Genomic DNA, 22,420 nt, shown 5'->3' on the forward strand with positions numbered 1-22,420 from the left:
ACAGTTTAGGAACTGGGGTAGTATCTATAGTAACGCAGTGTAGGCGGAGCCGTGACGTCATCTTCAATGAGAACCCCAGAAAAAGAACACAGCCGTTAGCTGTTAGCACTCAGAGCTCACAGCTCCTCATATATGTTCAGAAACTAGACAAAAGTTAAACAAGTACAAACCACAGACTGCCTGTGTCATGGCGAGTACAGTCGCTGGTTTATTTATGTCTGTATAGGCCGTTGTTGTGAGTGTGGACGGTCGGAGCATATACTGCGTTAGCTTAGCCAATCTCCATTTAGAAAACACGCATTTTAAAAGGTTTTTCGCCTGCCGTCTGTCTGCAGACTTGTCAAAGCATTAATTCATGGTTTTTACTAACCGGTATCAGTATGTTGTTACTTCGGCATCATTTTGAAACGTGTATTACAATTAAATCACGGTCAAATATGTCCATCTTGTTGTAGTTGTAGCCCCCTTGCCAGCGATTCTCTCTCTAGTTTAGCATACTCAGCCCGACTCAGCCTCGTTGTCTCTGGCCCTAGACCCACGATTTTATGAGGCCAGAAAAACTGAATTAGGACCCGCCGGCCGGTACTAGGCCAAGTGGAAACGCAACCAAAGACGGGCCGCTGACGTCACAGCCCTCTTAAACCGTGCTCCGCGCTGTAGTGGAAACGCGCCATAACATCCCTGAGTTTCTCTCCAAAATTAGCATAATAGGGCCCCTTTTTAAGTGTTCAGTTTAGAGCAGGCGTGTCCAAACCTTTTTCACCGAGGGCCACATACAGAAAAATATTCGAAGGGCTGGGCCACTCACTAGAGGTTAGGTTTATGTTCTCATAAGTGAAGTTATAAGTTAGCAAAATCAATCAAATGTAAGTAAATAATGCTTGATGCAACAGTCTACATCACAGCTTTCCATAGGGTTTAATTTATTTTGTTAGCAGCTCATTCCTTAGAACAGAAGCCTTAGATTGCTTATCATGAGAGGAAATAGGAATGGTATATTTCAAGGTTGTTATTTAAATAAGTTATTGGGATTTTTTCTTGTCATTATATTTTTTGAATTTGCTGAGGGCCGATTCAAAATGGCCCCCGGGCCGTAGTTTGGACACCCCTGGTTTCGAGACATTTAGTTGAACAAGTGGAACAGTATGATTGAAATGATGGCTTGCTAACACCAGTTGAAAACATACTTGCACAGATTCCAAACGTTTTTCTGCATGTTTTTTGCTCCTCTCTGTCCTCAATAAGCCAACTTGCATCTTACAAGAAATGGAGCTTTTCCAAATCTATTTTATACGCTCCAAAGTGCAGAATGCAAAAAACACCAAAAAAGAATTAGATAACTCCTCCAATCTCATAACTCAACTCTACCTTCCTGTCTACCCCCACCTTTGACTGCCAATATAAGACTCTGATCCTCAGGTCTGCACATTCTTCTGCACGCTCACCAAGAACCATTTTTATGCATTTGATCAAATTAGCCCGAGTAGATATATCAAAGCCGGGCTGAATAATAACTCGGTAATTGCTCCCTCCCTCCTCCCCTCTCTGGGGTTGGACGGGTGTTATCAGCTCTTAGTCTCGCTGCCTCTCTGCCTCCCGCAGCTGCCAATCTCTCCCCGGGCTTGTCTCCATCTTATCTCCCCCCCACACTTCACGCAGAGGAAGCTCTTAGAGGGCTGCGCCCGACAGATAGCGGCTGACCTGTCTCTTCCCTCTGCGGCGGCTTCTTCTTTAAGGAAGCTGCAATCTGCTAACTTAACTCTGACTAGATTATCCCCCCCCCCCCACCTCCTTCCTCACCTTCTCCTCTTTCTCTGCTGTAGAAACACACCCTTTACTGTCTGCAGAGGTGGGAGAAGAACGCAGATCTTGTACTTAAGAAAAAGTAGAAGTACTAAAGTGTAGGAATACTCTCTTATAAGTAAAAGTCCTGCATTCAAAATGTTACTCAGGTACAAGTACAAAAGAATTGGCAACATCAAAGTACCAAAAGTAAAAGTACTATTACGCAGGTTGGCCCATTTCAGAATAATATATCATATGTTCTGATAATTATGAATGCATTAATGTGTTCAAAGATGGTAAAGGTGCAGCTAGTTTGAATGACTTTGTATACCGCAGGTGAATTTACTACAGGTGTAACTAAAGTCTTATTTAAGTATTGATTATGTTTCACATTATTAATCCAAATCTGTAAAGTAACTAAAGGTAGTCAATAAATGTAGAGGAGTAAAAGTACACGATTCACCTCTGAATTTTAGTTGGGTAGCAAAACATTTAAATACTCAAGTAAAGTACAAGTACAGCACTTGGTTACTTCACACCCTTTACTGTCTGAGGTGTTTTCCTCCTCCTCGTCTCCTCCCCCCCCCCCCCCGGTGCACCTGTATCTTAATGAAACGGGGAAAGCTGCTCTCAGGACGCCGCGTCTTTGAAGCTTTTGGGAGTTTGAACTCGAGGAAGGAGGGCCCCTGTGAACGAGTCAAAGGCAGAACGCTGACAGAAGTTAAACGAGTCCTGTAAACCTGCGACTCTTTAAAACATTTCTCTCCATCTGATGTCTGCAGGCAGCCGGGAAAGAGTTGCACTTTGTTCCAAAACTGCTAATCAAAGTGTAGGATCTTTTGGAGTGAAAGCTGATAAATGTCTACTGATGGCTTTTCTTCTACAGTCAAAGCTCCCGTCATTTTTCTTTCCTTTATCAAAGTCAATCACATTTTCTTTGAACATTTCTCTTCCAAAATTGAGCTGTGTGCACACATGGGGATTTCAAATAGCTCTTTCTTTTATCAACACATTAGAAAAGCTGTTGTTCCTCTCTTACAATCAGCGCCATCGCAAAAGAGGCGCAGGTAGAAGCGGCAGTCGGGGCGTCGCAGCGTGACAAATGCAAATTGCCATTTCAGCATCCCCCTGTTTCCAAATAAAGCGCGCTGCAATCTAGGGAGCGTATCGTAATTGAAAAGAAAGTGTGTTGAAGGTAGATCGGCTTTAACGCGAGTTAAGCCTATTAACGTCTTATCAGAAGTCACAGTGCGTTTTTATTTGCTGATTAACCCTCGATGGAAGATGCTCCACGAGGAAGAGATGCAGCAGGATGTTGGAGTTGCATGTTTTTCTCTAACCAGCTGCTGTTTCCTGTTTCTCCCCCTCTGGGACGGGGAAGCTGCCGTGAAAATGTGCATTACAGCAAATTTCCTAAGTGTGTCCGTTCTGATTTTGTCTGTGACAGATGGTGATGCTGAAAGCGGGGAACTGGACCTGAGTGGGATAGATGACACGGAGATAGAGCTGGTGAGAAGCTGCTGCTTAATGAGAGAGCAACACTGAAGGAAACACAAGTTCCTCAAATGCAACATCCAGGAATCCCCCTTCTACTGTTGAACTAAACTCCCTTTCATTAAGATGCTTTAAAAGTATTAATAACAATCCCATTTGTCAGTGTGTGGAACTCTTAGTGTGCAGAATTCATGATGTTAGTCTGTTTGTTAGCAGGTTATTACAAAAATATAACAGATTTGTTGTGAGGTATGGTTATAAACGTGATCACAGTGCAAAGACGAATCTTTTGGAGTACCTTGAGAAGAATGTATTATTTATTACTTTTAGAAGGGACATTTCCAAAATGTTTGCTCATTTATTCCAAAATCTGATAGTTATTTTAAAAGAAAGATTCCTCTTGTTAAAACACACATTTCCAAAGCCAAGTGAGGAAGTGATTCACAAAATGAAGCAAAGTGAAATCAGTTAATGATAAAAATCGAAACTGAAATCTAATCTAATCAAATGTAGCGAGACAAACCTACACAAAGGAAAAATAAATATCAACCTGTGTGTTACTGTGCATTTTTTTGTAGATAAAAAAATCTGTAGATATCTAACCTAGCTGATGTTACAGCTCAGTCGAGTACGCCGTTCATGTTCATCTCCAGCTGTGAGAAGCCTCTCCTCCATGAGTACATGCACAGGGGTGCACACAGCTTTCTCAGTGAGGTACTCAGATGAGTACCTGGAGTCAGTGTTTGGTACTCCAACTTCTGGCTCCCCTCAAAGTTCCCATGAAGCCCTCTGTATCGCGAATGTCAACTTGGGGGGGGGGGGGTGGTGGAGTACAGAGCTTTGCGAATGTCAACGGGGGGGGGGTAGTGGATTACAGAGCTTCGCGAATGTCAACGGGGGGGGGGGGGGGTAGTGGAGTACAGAGCTTCGTGACCACAGAGCGTGTGAACGTTGTGATCAGCTGTTTTAGCGCAGCCCTGTCTGTGCACACGGAGACCGACTCTGTCGTCCGGTGATCTAACCGCCTTCTGGAAAAGCTTCACAAGTACGTCGGTACGCAAATGCACTTTGTGACACAAGTGACGGTACGCATTTCAGATTGTTGCCGTGCATGCGTACCTGCGTACCAGTTATGTGCACCCCTGTACATGCATCCTAATCCTAATGCATGGAGTTTGATAGAAGCTGCCTGAAACTCCTTGCAACAACATGAGTATATTAGTCTTGATTTCTGGACATTGCTGTTGAGCTGCCTTTGAGCCCTATGTCCCTCAGGCTGATATCTCCAACTTAGATTAGGAGATAAAGCATTTGACCTAATACACAACAACAAATGTCCCACTTTAACTCTCCTGACGCTCCCTCTCCTCTCTGCAGTACCTGCTCAGTGACACTGAAATTAAAGTGAAGACGGCGCTGTGGATGGCGGACAACTCGGACTACCTCAAAGAGCAGAAAGGTATTTTTTTATTATTGTCCAAAGCACCACACTCGTCCCAAAATGTCCCGTCCTCTCAGTATTTCATTCTAAATCTGCAGCTGAACTCACGGCGTTTCCCTCTTGTGTCGTGTTGATGTTGTTATCTCTGAGTTTGTGTATTCAGACTGTTTCTTACTTCTGCTTTCAGAGAAGGAGGCAAAGATAGCGAAGGAGAAGGCACTGGGGATCTACAAAGAAAGGAAGGTAACAGCATTCAGACTTTTAAAAACTTTGAGATAAGGAAGGAAGTTTGTCGGAGTGCGACACAGACAGGAAGCTGATTCGAGGCAGAGCGATGGTGTGTCGTGATGAACAGTCAAATGTTTTAGTGTCCAGTATGTAGTGGCTGAGCCTGTCCACCTTCAGGTGTCGATCCCCGACTATTTCAGACTACAGTTTGTGAGATGTTAGTCATTATATGGAAAACTCATGGACACCACAGAGGATTTGTGTAGTGTTTATTGCTTGGAGCTTTGAGACCCCCCATTGCTGCTGTATAAACGTGTAGGTACCATAAATGTGTGCTTGCCACAGATATTATTTTCCGCAATATTCCAAAATCCAATGGAAAATTGCATCTGCTTTTTGTGGCAGGAACCAGTGCAATGCTAATAACAAAAATAATTCATCCCTTATTTAAACAATGAAAAACTGTCAATAAACTTTTGAAAAACTTAAACAGAAAATGACTTTAAAAACAAGAAAAAAGGGTAAAGAAAAGTCAAACTAATCAACAGAAAATACCTGAAAACAGAGATGTAAACAAACTAAAAAAAGCTGGAAACACAAATACATGTTAATCATGAAACTGCACCGCTCTAAAATCTGATGTTAGGAGGTGGTCTCTCCAGAAGTTCAAATGGACACCTGTACAGTCAGGTAAACAGATACACAGCGGGACAGATGCAGAGTGAGACAGACGGAGGATCAGACAGACTAAACACAGACAGACTGGCAGTCCGTCTCATCAAACTGGCTCCCTCTCATAGCCCATTACTGGTTTTTTGGCACAGGCCCTTTGTTAGACCCAACATCTGTTCGCTGGTTTTAACTAGCAGAGGAGCAGAGATCTAATGAGACATGCAGCCTCCTGACAGCGCCGATCCAACCAGCAGCACGCTGTCATTTCTCTGACAAATGAGTGAATAAATGAATAAAATGAAGTACATTCTCGTTATGTTCACGCGTGACAAAGTGAGCTTCCTTTCGTGGGTTCCAACACTTAACAACCATGAGCTGATTAACTGCTGTTGTGGGGGTCGAATGCCTGAAGGAAGACACCGTGTCATTGTTGCGTGAAATGTGTTTAAAAGTTTATGTTTCCAGTAAAGAGAGCTGATCTGTAGCCAGAGTTTGCAGCGAGGTGAAGGTGGATGAGGAATAACTGAAGCAGGGTGATAACCCCAATCTGCGGCCCTAATTGAGATAAATGGCTGATTACTGAAATGTGTTCGGCTGCCTGCAGATGATGCTCCTCTGTTGAGCCTTTTCCCATCTGCGACCTAATTGGTCTAATAAAAAGACAATATATTTCGAGATAACCTTTGACCCGGGTCTGCAGAGTGGAATTGGAGTGAATAAGTTGAAGTTGGATCAACTGCAAGGCCTTTCTCTTGACTTTACAATGTGTTTCAATGAGTAAATGGACTGTACTTATATAGCGCTTTATCCATACTTTAAGACCCCTCAAAGCGCTTGACATACTACATGTCATTCACCCATTCACACAGAGCAGTGTACCTTACTCTAGGACCTAAGATTCACACACATTCGCACACCGTTGGCCATGCCATCGGGAGCAACTCGGGGTTAAGTATCTTGCCCAAGGATACATCGACATGTTGACTGCATGGGCTGGGATCGAACCCACAACCTTCTGGTTGAAAGACGACCGCACTCCCTCGCAGCCACAGTCGCCACAATGAGTTGTCGTGAAAACAATATAGAGCGAGGCAGAATTTAGCTGAATGGTGGATGTTTCTGTTCAATTATTAGCATAGTAAAGGGGTTAACTGTGGATAGAGTGGGAGATTGTTTAGAAGTAGTATCCATCTTTTAGCTGGGGAGGAAAAGGACTTTTTAAACAGATAGAGTTAAATTATATAAGATTTTTATTCTGCTTGAAAAATATTTTGTCTTAATATATCAAATATCTTTTTTTCTCCATCCAATGTATTTTATATATCCAGATGCCTTGAAATCAGAATGAGAATACGTGATATGTCCCGGAGGAAAATCAAATTTTATGTCAGTTGCTCGTTATTGGAATTAAATAAAAATATTAAATAATAAATAAATATGTATATAAACATTTAAAGTCAAAGTAAACATTTAAAATAATAATAAATATATTTATATAAAATGCAGTACAGCACACCTCCCTTCCAAGTTTGTCCAGAAGACTGTTACTCAATAAAAATGAAATTTGGCTTCTAATCTCCAATTAAATCTCCGATGTTTTGCTCATTATGATAACGGTTCTTCTTTCACAGCAGCTGATGTGTTTTTTGTTTTTTTCTTCAAATCCCGACAGCCCAAAGGACCAAAGAGAAAGCACCCTCCGATCTCAGCCAGCACCGCAGACGAGGCCATCGGGAAGATGCTGGAGCAGAAGAAGATCTCCACCAAGATCAACTACGACGTCCTGAAGGACCTGAACATCAAGCCCTGTCCCAGCCCCGCCCGCGTGCCCCTGACCCCGAAGAAGGAACCGTCCGCCACCAAACTCACAGGGCGAAACCGCAATCCTGTGAGAGCTCCACTCAGCCTCAGCACGCCGCTCAGCACCCTGGGAAAAAGGTAGGTGGACGCCATGTTTTTGTACTAAAGTGGATGCATCAGTCAGGTTTGATCCAGTGTTTTTACTAGGCAATCTAAACTTTTAATCGCATTGCATACAAATATAATATGAGCAATAAAACAAATACAGGGGTGGTGTTGAAATAAAGAAATGCATAACAAACTGGTGACAGAAATCAGAGGGTTTTTTACTTTCTAATACGATCTCATCTTAGTTTTGATGATTTCTTAATTATTGGTATGAAGTCTGACAGTTTTCTGACATTCATGGTAAAAATCCACAGTGCAATTATTGAAGGAAGTTGTGGTCAAACTTCGAAATGTGATTCATTTGCGTTTTTAAGATTTACTGATTAATGTCGAGCATTAACGTTGACCCTAGTTTTTACATGTGTATTTAGATGAATCCACCAAGTATTTTCACGTATCATCACAACCGTTTATTCAGGTGTGTGTTAGCAAAACATCCTGGCCTCAAATGACCAAGAGATGCATCTACAGCTTTCAACGGTCTCACTTTTCCTCGACTGGAAAAGCTCTTCAATCCGTATTTGATGATATAATCACTGTCTATGTACAAGAAAAAAGCTGCACGCTGTTTCTTAGAGGTGCTGAAGTCACTCTTGGAAACATCAAGACTCGGGTCAAAGAGGAGAAGTTTGTGAAAGTGGTGAGGCTGAAAGGAAATCACAGCACTTAGTGTTATTGACTGGTGACCTTTAACAGTGTGCTCGTGTGTGAATGTGTGTGTGTGGTTTTAATGTTGAAGGCAATATCAGCCTCTTTTTGGTGCACAATAATTTATTATGTAACATAATTTAATGCTGAAAAGATTTGTGCAATAGTTGATTAGGTGATGACGGAAAGTTTACAGGGGTTTAGATTATGAATAACAAATGTCATAAATTCTGTGGTTCCGGTTTCTCCAATTTGAAGTTTTTATGTCGTTGTAAATTGAAAATCGTTGGCTATCTGACTATTTTGGCTCGGAAGTCTTGTTTTGGCCTGTTCTTGAAATAGTTTTTGACATTTATAGACCAAATGATGGATTAAACGAATGCAGTTGCACCATAATCTGCTGCTGCAATAGAAAAGAAAGATTGTCCGCTCGTTGTTTTTGACTTTGACTTAAAACCGTCTAATCAATCTATAATAGGAAGTCCTTATTAAAGGAGCCCTATTATGACACCTCTCCGTGCTTTAATGTTCAAAAAGCTCTTTATTGTTCTCATACTGCCTCTGGGTGTTTCTCAATGTCGAGTAAAGCTGCTCCAGAGCCACTATTTCAAGCATACTACGTCATCGAGTGCCGCCGAAGGACTGTTCCAATCTCCAGCATACTTGGAATTCCACCGAGCCCGGCGTACTTCATAGCGAGAAATGTCGAGGCTGCACATATGTAGACTCCGCGGTCTTAAAATCCCCACAATGCTTTGCGCACGGACGGACCAATTTCCCCAAATCTGTGGCGGAAAATGTAAGGCGGGGCCTCTCATATGACGCACACCTACACACTTGCTCGCCTGTTCCACTCTTCGTTTTCCGAGGCTAGGAGGTATTCTTGCCTCGCTTCTGAAGCAAGTGACTCGGAAGACGGATGTGCTACCAAGCAAGCGTCCTCGACATTGAGAAACACCCTCAGTCTGAAACCAGAGCCCAGTCTGCTCTGATTGGTTAGCTGTCCGGCTCTGTTGTGATTGGTCAACCGCTTAGAGATGTCCCGCCCCTTAATCAAGTACAATTTGTCAGAGCGCTAGCCAATAGTAGCACCAATGTTACATAGTGATGTCACTACATCTCAAACTTGTATAAAAACAGACAGTAAAACAAGAAGCATTAAAACAACCATCACATAAATGTATCCTATAAAATAATCTTGTATATTAAACATTGTAGACACAAATCTGATAAACACTTTGTGTCACTTTATTACACTTGTACAATCTAATGCACTTGTAAACAGTCTTTAATGTGTTTTATTAAGAGTTCCCTTTGATGAACAAATCCCCTTTTTAAATACTTATTTTCTCATTACATCTTATTGTGTTTTTCCCTTTAGCATCAGATCTGATATCAAGCATATTAAACAGCTCTGATGTTTGTTGAGTAAACAGAACCTCGTAGAGATTACAGCTGTTGGCATTAAGAGGTATTGTCCTGCCTATCAACTCTTCTGAATTTCATCAGATATTTACTATGTACTCTTGTTAATACTCTTACCTGTAATGTCAACCACCGGCGCTCCCCTGATAAACAACCCCTAAAGTACATAAATCCATATTTAATTGAGTTTGCTCAGCCCCTCAAACCGGTGAATAATCCTGAATGTAAACAGCAGATGCTCGATTGAACGAAAGCGAGATGGATGCAGAGTGTTTGCTCGTGTCTGATGCAACACCAACCGTTCTCCTCCGCCACCCGGGTCAAATGCACCCGGTTTTTTTGTCTTGTTTTTCTGGCACGTGGCGGTGGATTCACTCCATAATGATGAGGCGGCACTTCTCCTGTCGCCCAGAATAATCACCTGCGACAGGAGGACAGATGCTCAGTTTTGTGGGGTTTTTTCTCAACTCTAGTGGGATTTTCCTCCACTTTCTCTGCCAGGATTTGTGTCTCTATCCCCCCTTTCTCTCATGACATGCATTCACACCAAGTCTTTCAGATGGATTTAATGGGTTTTCTGCAGAGAGGAAGAAAAGCTTGGTGTTTTTTTTCATTGGTGTAGTTGGGAATTGGTTTCCTATGGTTTTAAAGTCCTTTCAGTTATTTTTTTAGGTACCATCTTAAAGCTTAGTTTAAGTCCTATAGAGCCGCTAGTGCAGGAATGAGTCGTAAAACCCATACGAATCAGCTTTTTACCCTACATGGTTCCTTCATTTGGAAGTAAACTGTTTTGGTAAGATGCCTGAAAAAAGGTCTGTGTCAAACTTGTATTGTCTGTGTCTTAAAAACAGCAGTTGCTAACAAGTGACTAAATTGGACTTCTGAACGCCATCACACCAAACAATAGCCGCCTTTAGCTTAGCGGTGGTGACGTGAAGTCAGATGAACGTGCTGTCGTTTTTTTAGCAGCATAATTCTGTGCAGATTGGTGTTACTATATAGAAATGATCCTGCTAAATAAAACATGTAAGTATCATAAACGTGTTTGCCACAAAGATTATTTTCTGCAAACCATTGCTTTTTGTCGAGGGAGCCCTTGCAACGCTCACTTCTGGGCCGACAACATAGCGTCCCGACTGCACCACTCATGCATCTGTTCAGTCTTTAGGAGACCCTGACCCCAGTTCCTCCCTTGTTTTGGTTACATTTCTTGCTGCAGTTTGCCAGGTCTTCCTAAACCCCTGCCCAGAAATCTGCGATAACTCACTTCGTTTGATTTTATCAGAATTTCTCATTGAGTTTATTCGGTAGTCTCTTCAGTGCCAGTTTTTATTCATTTCACATCAAATGTATTATTAAATGTTTTTTAATTGCATGAGTTTGTCACTTGGCTCGCCACAGAGTGATGGGAATAAAAACATGAGAACAAACACATGGCATATTTAAGGAATTGAGGCCAAAGCCTGTTTGTGTACAAAAGAGTGGAAAACAGGTCATGGAAACAAATATGCAACATGGAATTCACTTTGTTGGAAACCCTTCAAGCATTTTATCTGACAAAGAATTTGAAAAATATGTTCTGAGGTTGTATTTGGAGCGCTGTGACTCAATATTGCGTCAGTATTTAATCAAAGGATTGATTGTATGATCATCAGCTCCTACAAACAAACCGAGACGCCATGGGTTTGTTTTGCATTTTTTTACCTCTCAAGCGGCCAACTAACTATTCAATGGAACATTTTATTATAGACTGGCAAACAGAAAGAAAAACAGAAGAAATTTGAAGAAGAAACAAATAAATAAAGTCTAAATCAATAAATGAAGAAATACAAATAATAAAATAGACTATAATACATTAAATAAAAAAATACTAAAATTATCCTTAAACAGAATACAAAAAGAGCTGAGAGAGAGAGATTAAGAAATACCCCAAAACTAAGAAACTTAAATTGAAAATAAAATAAAGTACAATAACAGAGAAAAATAACCCTGAAAACTCAGATTCAGGGTCTCGCGGGATAATAAAAAGCGCACACTCTTCCTCCAACAGAATGATTGATGACACAAATTCTGACACATTACAGCACTTCCCATTTAGAGGGTGGTAATGGGATGCTTTATTGATCGTCGTGGGGAAATTGTCTTTTGTGCTCACGCCCTTCCACAGGGAGGTCAGAGGTCGCGTCAGCACGGTGAGGCTGGCAGTCTGATACAGTGTCGGGCTCGAGGACTCTCCATCACAGAGTGTTCGAGATGAGGCTTTAATCTGCATCCTGCCGCTCAAGTGTCCATTCATTCCTCCATACAATGCTCAAGGACGGAAAATAACTTGAGAGCTTTTATGACAATAGGAAACCCCTTTTTACGAGTGGATCCTCAACGTCTCAAATACAATGGGTCGTTATGGAGATGCGCTAGTAATCATCTGAAGATTGCAATCCAAACTTAAGTGATGATTTGTCCCTTTTGTTTAAGTGAAGAGATCCATTTTTATCAAACTAACAGTTTTTTCCAAGTTCCCCCATCTGTAGAGCGTTGGTCACAACTCGTACTGTTGGTCACCCTATACCTCATTTTTAAGGACATTTTGTAGATTAAACAATTTACCAATCGAAACCTAGATGTAATCAGCTGTTATATTGTTGGTCTTCCCCTTCATTAATGGTTATTCAAAAAGATGTACATAAATGAGTACTTTTGGATTTTAAACTTGTAATTGTTTTGGTCCAGAAAAGTGTCAGTGACCCTGGATCATTAAGTGAACCACAATGGTGCGATTTGGCTCCAAAACATTGAGGTTGTTCGGTTGTGTTTTGTTTTTCCAGCATGTGCTAACCCTAAACTAACCTTCTATAGCTACATTATTGTGGGGTCAGCCATCCCTGAGCCACAGGGTTTAGGAGGTAGGGGGTCGTCCAACAATCAGAAGGTCAGAGGTTTGAACCTCGGCCCCTGCAGTCAACATGTTGAGGTTTCTTTGGGAAAGATATGAAACCCCTAATTACTTGCTGTGGCGAAGCAAACGCATTTTTAGTGTGTCTACCATTATTGTCTATTTGAAATTACAATATTTTCTATTTTAATCTGCACACATTTTGGTGCTAAGCTTTCGGTTCCTTTACCAACGACTGATTTCTTCTATTCATCTTGAACTCTTGCTTTAGGTATCGTTGGCTAACCCATTGTGGTGTTTTGGTGTTAAACCCCTTCAAAACATAGCATCTATTTGTAAAGGCAACTTTTTATAACCTAAGAGCATTGAAGACCACTCAGAAATATAGAATATTCCTCCTAGATATCAGAAAGTACACAATTAAGCCTTGTTTGAAGAAGATTCCAAACTTTTGATCATTGTTATATCTTGATGCATACTTTGATCCCGGTATTTATCAAAGTTTGCAAGCGGAAGCCAGGATTACACCAGATCAACAACAACAACAAGAACAACAACAAGAACAGCAGACTACGACATGGCTAAGAGGCTGCTGGATTTGAGCCGCTCCAGTTGGCTAATGGCTGCTGCCAGAATATCAAATCTCTTCCTTGGAAAGCCGACATGCTCCATGAATGAAGGAACATCTCCAGTTTCATGTTTTGGCTTTGATCGGTCTGAAGAGCTGCTTCACACAAGACCTGTCTGGTTGTTTCTTAAGAATGGACTCTCTCTTCTGACCTGTTTTTGAAATGTTAAAGCGCATTCCTGCCTCGTCAATGAATCATTCATTGCCATCACCGTTGTGAATCATTCATTCTTTTCCTGAATGGAAATGCGCTCCATCCATTTATCCGGAAATCGCTGAACTCTGCACTTTGTCGCGTTGAATGCACAACAATGTTTTCAACCCCTGCGGTTTTTCAGTTTTCAGAAGCTCTACCCACAAGCCATTAGTAGTAGCAAAATGCCCCGCGGCCTTGCGTGCAACAAGATGGTGATAATCCCCCATTCTCTCGTAGCATGTCAGCGTAGCACTGCAATGAAAAAGAAATCTGACAAAACACCATCTGAAACAGCGACGGTTGAGCGCAGAATGGTCTCTTTCAGGCCGCAGTGGAGGAGCAGACCGTTGCTCCGGCCTCTGAAAAGGTTGTTGTGCTGGTTATTGAAAAAGAGGAGAGGCCTGGTGTCAGGGAGACCTATGAAAGTGCGGGAGAAGGCCTGCTGACAGTGCAGCCATTGTGCCTTGTTTGGAGGCTCGCTGAGGGGCTACACTGAGGCATTGTGCAGCGCCGGCCTCCCCTCTCTCTCTGGTTCCTCCTCCGGGCTCTGGCTGCTCCCAGTGCTCCACTCGAGGGTTTCTCTCTTGTAGATGCTCAGCGTTGAGCTCTGAAGATCAGCCTGGATTTAGTCTTCTTCTTCTCTTCCAATTTTCCCTTTGTCTGTTGCTCTTAACACTTTTGTCTGCTTCTGTCTCACCATTCAAGGCCCTCAGTCGGACACTCCTTGACTGATCTTGTTCAGCACTTGAACTACTCAAAGTTTAGTACAAGTGGATCTTGAAAGAGGATTATAATATTCAAATCAAAAGATAGGTGTGGTCTCGATTGTTTGAAGCTACTTTGTAAGATTTGCTGTCGCTTGAGCCAACATAAATAGCCCAGTCATCATAATGAGAAAATGTAGGTATCTTTTGAATAACAGATATAATAGCTTCATATGCAGAGATCAAAATATTCTAGTAACATTTTTAGATCAAATACAACACATATCTCAACTTCAAGGCATTACAATTAAGTGTCCATCTCATTTTGAGTTTGAAGAAAGCCTCAATCTTTGAAATGTTTAGATGGTCTTGACCTAACTACAGGCCCTCAAATTAGCCAGCCAGTGTTGCTTTATTAGCACATTCAACTATTTTAAATCTTACTTTTTTTATTTTACTGTTTTTTGTATTGCACCTCTAAAGGATCTGACCTTTTGAAAGAATAAAACCTTTATGAGAAATGTTTATTTCAACTTTCTCCTAATGAACTCAATTAATACATTGTCAATGATTAAGTGTACATGACCTGCTGAACAGCACTTTCAAGAACAGAAGTCTGTCAGACTTTGAGTTATATTTCTTTCTTTGAGGGGTCTTGACTTTCCCAATTCCTGAATGACGGATGCAATCATGCAAGACGGTAAGCTGTTGGATGCAGCCATGTTCTTCTTTAAAACAGCCCCCTTTAATTTAAAAGTTTTAAAAGGATGTCAGCTTCTGATTTGGTAATTATATACACAAGAAGTCGTGATGGAGCGTTGCAACGTTCCCATAGCTTTCATAGTCTAAACCCGTCAAAACAACAAATCTGTGCACATGTTGACGTCTTCAAGCATTGGGCATCTCGTCTGCATTCAGTGAACATGTTCCCAGCTTCAGATGATCACGGTTTGTCTTCTGTGCTTAATATACAATCCACTTTCCTTGTTCCTGCTCCCATCTTGGCCTATACTCTAAAGAAGTGCCCCCACTCTCTATCTCTACCTTTTCCACCCATTTACCTCTGACTATCTTTCCTCACTTTCCTCTTTCAGTCTCGTTATTGCTTTCTTGTACTTTCCCCTCCATTTCCTCTCACTTTATCTCCCATCTTCTTTCTCTCCCCAAGTTTGTCTCATCCCACTTTCATCTGTTTTCTTTGCTTCCCGACCTCCTTCTCTCTCCTCAGCCTGGCTCGATCATCGCACCTACTCTTCTTATCCTCCCTTTCGCCTCTCAGTTAAAAGCCTTCAGCAGCAGCTCCAGGCCTCTTGTATCACTCTGCACCATCAGGGCTTTTCTTGCTTTGGGCTGTTGCAACCCGCTAACGAGTTCTTCGCTTTTCTTTTCTTCTTCTGTTGTTTTATCTCCTCCTCCCAGTCTTGTCTCTTTCATCTCTTCTCTTGATCTCTCTACTGAAGTGTTTGCACAAAAACAAGGGGCAGATTTGTCTCACTTCACTTGGACAAGTTTGATCGCAGGACTTCAAAAATGAGCCGGAGAATTGATGTGACGACCGACTGGCGAGTTTGATGAGGGCGCGTCGAGTAAACACAAAGGGTGAAATTGTTTGCCGTTACAGCTTGGTGGTTTTGGCTAATATCTTACTTTGCTTGCTGTTGTTTGAAAAGGTCAGAGGGAATTTATTTTTCCATTCATTTAGTAGCTAACAAGAACCCTAAGCTAAACTGTCTTCTTTAGAGATACAGAGTTGTCAAATATTCTCTTAGGGGATTTATAAGCACTGCTCAGTAGGTTGGAATCTGTTAAGTGAGATTTCTGGATGTAACACTCAGCTGGAAGAAGCAGCTGCTTTTTCAACAGTAATAACGTAACATTAGCGTTTAAAGTCGCTTTCCTTTTAAGTTTTGATTGGGCTCTTTTAACCCTAAGGGAGATATTCGTCTCTTTAGCTGCTAAACGCTCCACTTTTCTCACCACTACTGGGTTTATTAGAGCTTGAGAATAAGAACAGTGAGAGTGAATCAAAACAATAAGCTCATAGAAGCTAAAACGCTCCATTGAGTTGAAGGGTAATGATTCTCTGTTAATTCAACACAATGAGAAATGCCTTTATCAGAGGTCATTTGGTTAAAATGCATACTCTATATGAAGTTTTAAAGGTTTAAGATGTCCTACATGGACTTAGTCATTACATGACCTTGTGCTTTAGAGGTCCAGTTAAGAATTTTCACAGTAAATCTTGAAAATTCCTTTTTTTTTTTAATAATAGTTTCTCCACTTTATCAGATGTATATTTCGACCTGTTGAAGGTCAGGTTATCTCCTTTTCTGTTTGTCTTCTTTTTCACGTATTTCCTCTCAGTCGGGGATTATGGATCACCTTTATCCTATTGTAAACTAATATATAAAGACCTTTTTGATTACCCTCTGTTTCTCTGCATCAACCCTTTATTAGTTTTCCCAACAGTCTTGAAAACAAAACTTGACTTGCTGATGAACACACTTCAATAGAGGCAGGCCTGCAGCACTTTTCTCTTGGCGTCTGTCCCACTGTTATCTGGTCTTTGTCTATTTACGTCACTCCATTTCACCTCCGCCCATCCATCCCTTCCTCCCACTGCTTGTGTTTTATATTTCACTCTGTTCTCCTACTAACCCTAACCCTTCAGAGCCCTGCTGTACTCACTGTACTGGACAGTTTTTTTCAGACGTCCCGTTGCACTCATTCACTTCTCCCTCTTTCTTTTTCTACCCCCCTCTCTTTCTGTCTTCACCCTCCACCTCCTCCAGCCAGCTGCCAAACAGACCCTCCCTGTTCCCTCCATCCCTACTGGAGGATGGAAAACAGTCTTCCAGAAATAGCCCAGATAATTGCCCTCCAGTGATATTTTTTCCTCCTCTGCTCCTTTCCCCCCCCCCCCCCCCCCAATTCAAAGCTTTCTATTTTAGTGAACTTGTTCTTTTAGGACAAAGAAAAGCAAATTCCTGACTGCATTTTTTTCCTCAGAAAGAGGGGGAGTCAAGGCAACCACTTTGGTCTGTGTTGGTTTTTCCAGGAATGTAAATCGGGTCTCCGAGGACAAACTGGTGTACTCAGCAGTTTTTCTGTCCAGATGTTGCCGCTGCCACCACTTTTCTGCCAGAGCAAAAAAAAAAAGGGAAAATACTTCCCTTTTTGGTTTTTCAGCCTGTCAGAGCAGGTGTCATGAGAAAGTCATAATAAAAAAAACTTTACAGGAACAGGAAAATCTGAGAGCAGTTAAATCTCCACCTGCAGTGAAGGGGGAAAAGGAGGGTTGGACTTTGTATCACATTTTCCTGCCTGGCACACTCGATGGAGGAGGATGTTTTCCCTTGTTATGCCACCAGCTGTGCGAGGGGAGGGTTCATGATTTGTCTGTGGTTTGCAGCTCCTCCCTATCAGCCTCTGTTCTCCCATCCTCCCTCCCTGCAAACAGTGACCAATGAGCCGTTGGATGCTGGTGGAGGTTATCAGACAGACAAACAGACACACGGGGGTTCATGGGGATGCCTGGCCCAACCCACCACACACACACACACACAATCCGCACACACACACAGGAAATCTCCACCAGCCATGTGACGTGCAACAGAGATTAAAAGCTATGAAACTTAAGCTTTTTAGGAATCAAGGGTTCAACAGTTGTTCATTTTAAAAGCTGATAGTTGTAGCAAAAGGAAATAAATGTTACTGGGGTTTTTAATTTAATTCCCAAAAAGTTTCCTGGAACGAATAATGGAGAATTTTTATATTTTCTGAGACCGTTTGAGTTACAGATAGTTGTTTTGAGTTTATTTTGGTAGAACTGCCTAAACACTGTCCTCAAGATAATTTTTTTTACATATTTGCATGTTCTGCTAACCTTGTCCTTACTGTTACACAAACAAGGATGTTAAAATCAAACAACTTAAAGACTTGCAAATGAAATCACATCCATTTTCCTCATTAGTACCAAATGACATCACTATCATTTAGGAAATGTGTTAAGATGTCCATGTACCTTTTGTTCGTTGGAGGAAACAACTTGACCCTTAAATCAAACAGTAATAGAGCATTTTGGTATCCTGTACATAGAGGATAATCCACATTTTAAATTCAAGGAAGAAAGCCACCTACATGAGGAATTATAAATCTGTTCCTTACTGTAGCGGCAGTCATGCATGATGTTATGGCTTGATGAGATAACATTTTAACATGAGCTCCCAAACAGAGATTTTGAGTGTCTTGCCTCCCAATTTTTCCAAATTACACACATGACGGTACATGCCAGAGGCTAACACGCCTGTGGAGTTATCTCACTGCTGGTTGCATTTTAAATGATGTACATTTCACATACATTTAGCTTTAGCCAAATCCAAAGAGATGATATTTAAATCTCACCCCCACCCCCCCTCAGAACGAGCCCATTCCTCGTGAAGCTCTGAGAAATGAGAGCATCTCTTTGATTCTGGCCATCCGGCTCTGCAGCTTTCTCCCTTTTTCCATCCAAACAGCTTTCAACGGCCAAACCTTTGTTCTGCAGCGCGCCTCGCACTGTAACTAATGGGACAGCCAGGGATGGAATTTCGAGGGGGAAACTCTAAAACTGGGCCATTTGGAAAACATCCCGGTTTTATCCACGGCTTAGCCACGGAGAGAAAGGAAAAAACAGCCCAGCCAGCAACCGAAAATGTTGACACTAAAAGAGTTGATACTAGTGTGGTAGTTCATGGCCTCTCGGAGCCGCGCCGTAGCTTAACAGCTCAAGACTCCCCCCCCCCCCCCCCCCCCCCCCCAGAGCCACAGGAAGGGACGCTTTAACACTCCACTTTTGTCCCTCTTTATCTTCACTTTTAAGTCTCCACTCTCTTAAAAACCCAAGATGATATATAAGTTTAATTTTTATATTTTATTCCTCTTCCCAGCTAAGTTTTATTGACACCATCCCCCAGCTATTGCCAGTTGTCAGCCAGTGGCTAAACTGCCTTCCTCAATCGCCTTTTCAGCTCAGGCTTAGTCTCATTGGCAGTAAGCTGATTAGCAACGAGTCGCTAAGCTCGGCAGAGACTGATAGCCTAACAGAGAGAGTCGTGGATGAGTGAGAGACTGAGGGTGAGGCAGACGAGGGGGAGAAAGGATAGAAAGTGAGGCAGACAGACAGACAGAAAGGGGGAGGCTGTGATTAATAGATGGGAGAGGGTCAAGAAGTTTGCTGGTTTGACGTCTCTGTGAGGTGGAAATACTCGGGAGGAAAGTGGAGGTTATGCTTAGGATAAGCGGCGGAGAGGGTGTCCTCGTTTGACCCCCGCGCCGAAGAGGAGGAGAAGTCTGGACCGGCCAACAGAGAGTCGTGAAGCGTTACTGAGGCGATAGTGGCCGAAGGGCAGCAGAGGCGAAGAGATAGTGAATGCATGTTCTTTAGTTGTCATAAAGTACGTCGACAGAAAGAAAAACATGAAAGATAATGAGTAAATGGTATGCTCTAAAATGTCAATCAATCAATCAATCAATCAATGTTTATTTATATAGCCCAATATCACAAATGTTACGTTTGTCTCAGTGGACTTCACAGTTTGTACAGAATATCAGTATGACAATACGATGCCCTCTGTCCTTAGACCCTCACATCGTACAAGGAAACACTTCCAGAGAAAAACCCCACAGTTTAAAGGGGAACATGGGAGAAACCTCAGGGAGAGCAACAGAGGAGGGACGGACAGACGTGCAATAGATGCCGTGTGTAAATAAAATGTTGAAGGTAAAAGAGGCTGAATAGAAAGTAGTAAAAATGTACCAGGAATACAAAAGAAGAAGCACCTTTTAGTAGTGAGGTGGCAGGAATAAAGGCCCTACTGACACTTTTCTGACTACTATTCATGCAATTCAATTCACTTCCATGCACTTAAAAGGATCATTTCGATGGTTTGAAGTGGAATTGTATGAGGTACTCCATGGTCAGTGTATTTCTTGCAGTAGATGGCGGTCTGCACGCCCCCACGTAGGCAATATTTAGAATAATTTCACTGCTTTATCTTGCTCTGACAGCCTTTTCCAACAGGAACTGAAGACCATGTTCTCACAAAAAAACGAATTTAACCTCACAAGAAAAGGAAGTTGCTTGTTCACGGCTGCATCAATTAGTTGTTTGAGTTATTGTGAGACTTTAATACAAGTTAGATTTACTGTTTATTAACAGGATATTGGTTGTTTTGGCAAGAGCATAGACAGATATGAACTGCTTCATCTCCCCTTTGGAAAGGGCTCTTTAAATCCTACATTAGGCGCGTTCACACCGCAGTACTTTTCCCACTTTAGTTCAGATATAGTTCCGAAATGTCGCGTTCACACCAAAAAGAGCCAGAACTAAAATTAGTTCATGAGAACCTTTTACCCCCTTTTCCGTCCCTGCTAGAGAGCAGGGACTTTCGTGGGAGAAAAAGGTTCCTATGTCTGATTGGCTGGCGGAATGCAAACCACGCCCCGTAAAAACTCCCAAAAAGTTTTGTGATGCCGCCATTTTATTATCCTCGCATTAGCATTATTAGCATTAGCATTAGCCCAGCGCAGAAACGCAGAGAGACTAACTTATGGCAACACAAAAGAAAACATGGGAGCGGTGGAGATGAGGAGGTGTCGGCGTTCTGGCGATTTACTCGGAAGGCTTGAGTAGAAGCTGCTGGGACTCCCAGCAGCTTCTACTGAAGCCAGTCCCCAACTCCGGGGACTTCCGGCCGGGGACTTCGGTTGGCAGTATACGCCGTGAAGTTGTTTGTGGCCTGCCAGTAAACCCAAAGCAGAAGAAGAAGTGACGTCAGCGGCTTAATTTGCCTAATCCTTCCCCAGGGACTTATTCCGGTGTGAACGCGATCTGTACTTAGTTCATGAGAACTAAAGAGTTCTCATGAACTAAGTTCTGATGAACCTTTGTGGGAAAAGTACTGCGGTGTGAAAGCGCCTATTGAAACATCCAAACCGTCCTGTTAAGTGGGATTGGTCCGTTTGAGCTGCTCCTCTATTTCTACATGTTTCTGATGTTGGTAAAGGTTATTGATAGTGAGGTATTCAAGGAAAATAGAAATATGTGCTCAAAGAATAAGTGTTTGTCAATTCCTAAGCACATGAATCATCAGTAAACAGACATTTCTATCCACAGTGGACTTTGAAGGAGAAAGAGGAGTGGGTGACCTTGTTGTGTTTTTCGAACATATTGAAGGTCCAGTGCTATTACCAATGGGTTTATTTCATTTACTACAAATAACTTAAACTACATCACAGGTAACCATTGATTGTCTTGTTTTTTTTTTATCATCCTAGACAGCCAATTATTTATATTTACTCAACATGATTTCATAATAATGAGCAGAACTTTTGATACTTCATTATGGGATACTACAGGTTGAAAGTGGAAAGAATAACATTCTATAACTAATCGTAACTACAATAAAACCTCCAGAGTAGATGGCCTGCACTAAGCCAATATTTGTTCTTATTATACTTTATTCTAAAATATGCAGATGAGGCATTCTGTTAATGAGTATGTGCTTAAGTGTTTACATTTCCAGCACAGCAACGCATCAGCAACATCTTCAGAGCTACAGGTCAAAAGGTCTTTATTAAAGCTGATTAAACACTTAAATACTTTGAGGAGGTGAAGGAGGTAAAAGCGAAAACTGTGGAGCTTTTTATAGAAAGTTAAGAGGGCACAGAATGAACACTCAAAGAGAAGATGTGACCTCCTCGTAGAGGTGAGGGAGGCAGGAAGAGAAGGTGCAGTCTAACAGGAACACTGCGACCTTTGAAGAGGTTGAGAAGTGAGGAGGGCAAACGGAGAGAGGGCTTTCAGAGAAATCACACGTAAATACCACCGGAAACACTTGAAAACTTGTTATGGATATCTTGGCTCGTACTACTCCATTTGTAGACTGTGGATGACTGGCCTGACCTCAGCAACAGAGACATTACAACATTTAAAAGAAAATAGATAGACAGGTAAATATATACACTATAATGTGTATTATCAACAAGTCACTTCTTTGATGTATACAGTCAAAGAAGAGCCACGTAGTCTAATATCTACAGCCACCTACATTATTTAGCCTTTGTTTAACCAGGTTAGTCCCATTGAAATCAAAAATCTCTTTATAACGAGGGCCTGAAAATAGACCGCAATTCAGTGCAGCCACAGTACATGTCGACATGACATTCAGACTGTTAGCAGGTGTAATTTGGATGAAAGAAAACAGTTTCTACATGGACCTTGCAACAAGGTTTGTGAATGCTAGTGACTACCTGAGTCGTGATTCCTGGAAAAGGACATTGCTGTTGAGTTTTCTCA

General features: G+C 41.9%; 1 protein-coding gene across 1 annotated transcript in view; it reads left to right on the forward strand.

The window, feature by feature from the left end:
* LOC117476312 (transcription factor IIIB 90 kDa subunit-like) overlaps positions 1-22,420 on the forward strand; it is a 109,621-nt gene that overhangs the window by 55,847 nt on the left and 31,354 nt on the right. The window contains exons 13-16 of the mRNA XM_034122733.1: positions 3,233-3,294; positions 4,657-4,738; positions 4,908-4,963; positions 7,293-7,558. Coding sequence (XP_033978624.1) covers positions 3,233-3,294; positions 4,657-4,738; positions 4,908-4,963; positions 7,293-7,558 — 466 coding nt within the window. The remainder of the gene's footprint in view (positions 1-3,232; positions 3,295-4,656; positions 4,739-4,907; positions 4,964-7,292; positions 7,559-22,420) is intronic.

Source organism: Trematomus bernacchii, unplaced genomic scaffold (genome assembly GCF_902827165.1).
Source record: "Trematomus bernacchii unplaced genomic scaffold, fTreBer1.1, whole genome shotgun sequence".
Taxonomy (NCBI): domain Eukaryota; kingdom Metazoa; phylum Chordata; class Actinopteri; order Perciformes; family Nototheniidae; genus Trematomus; species Trematomus bernacchii.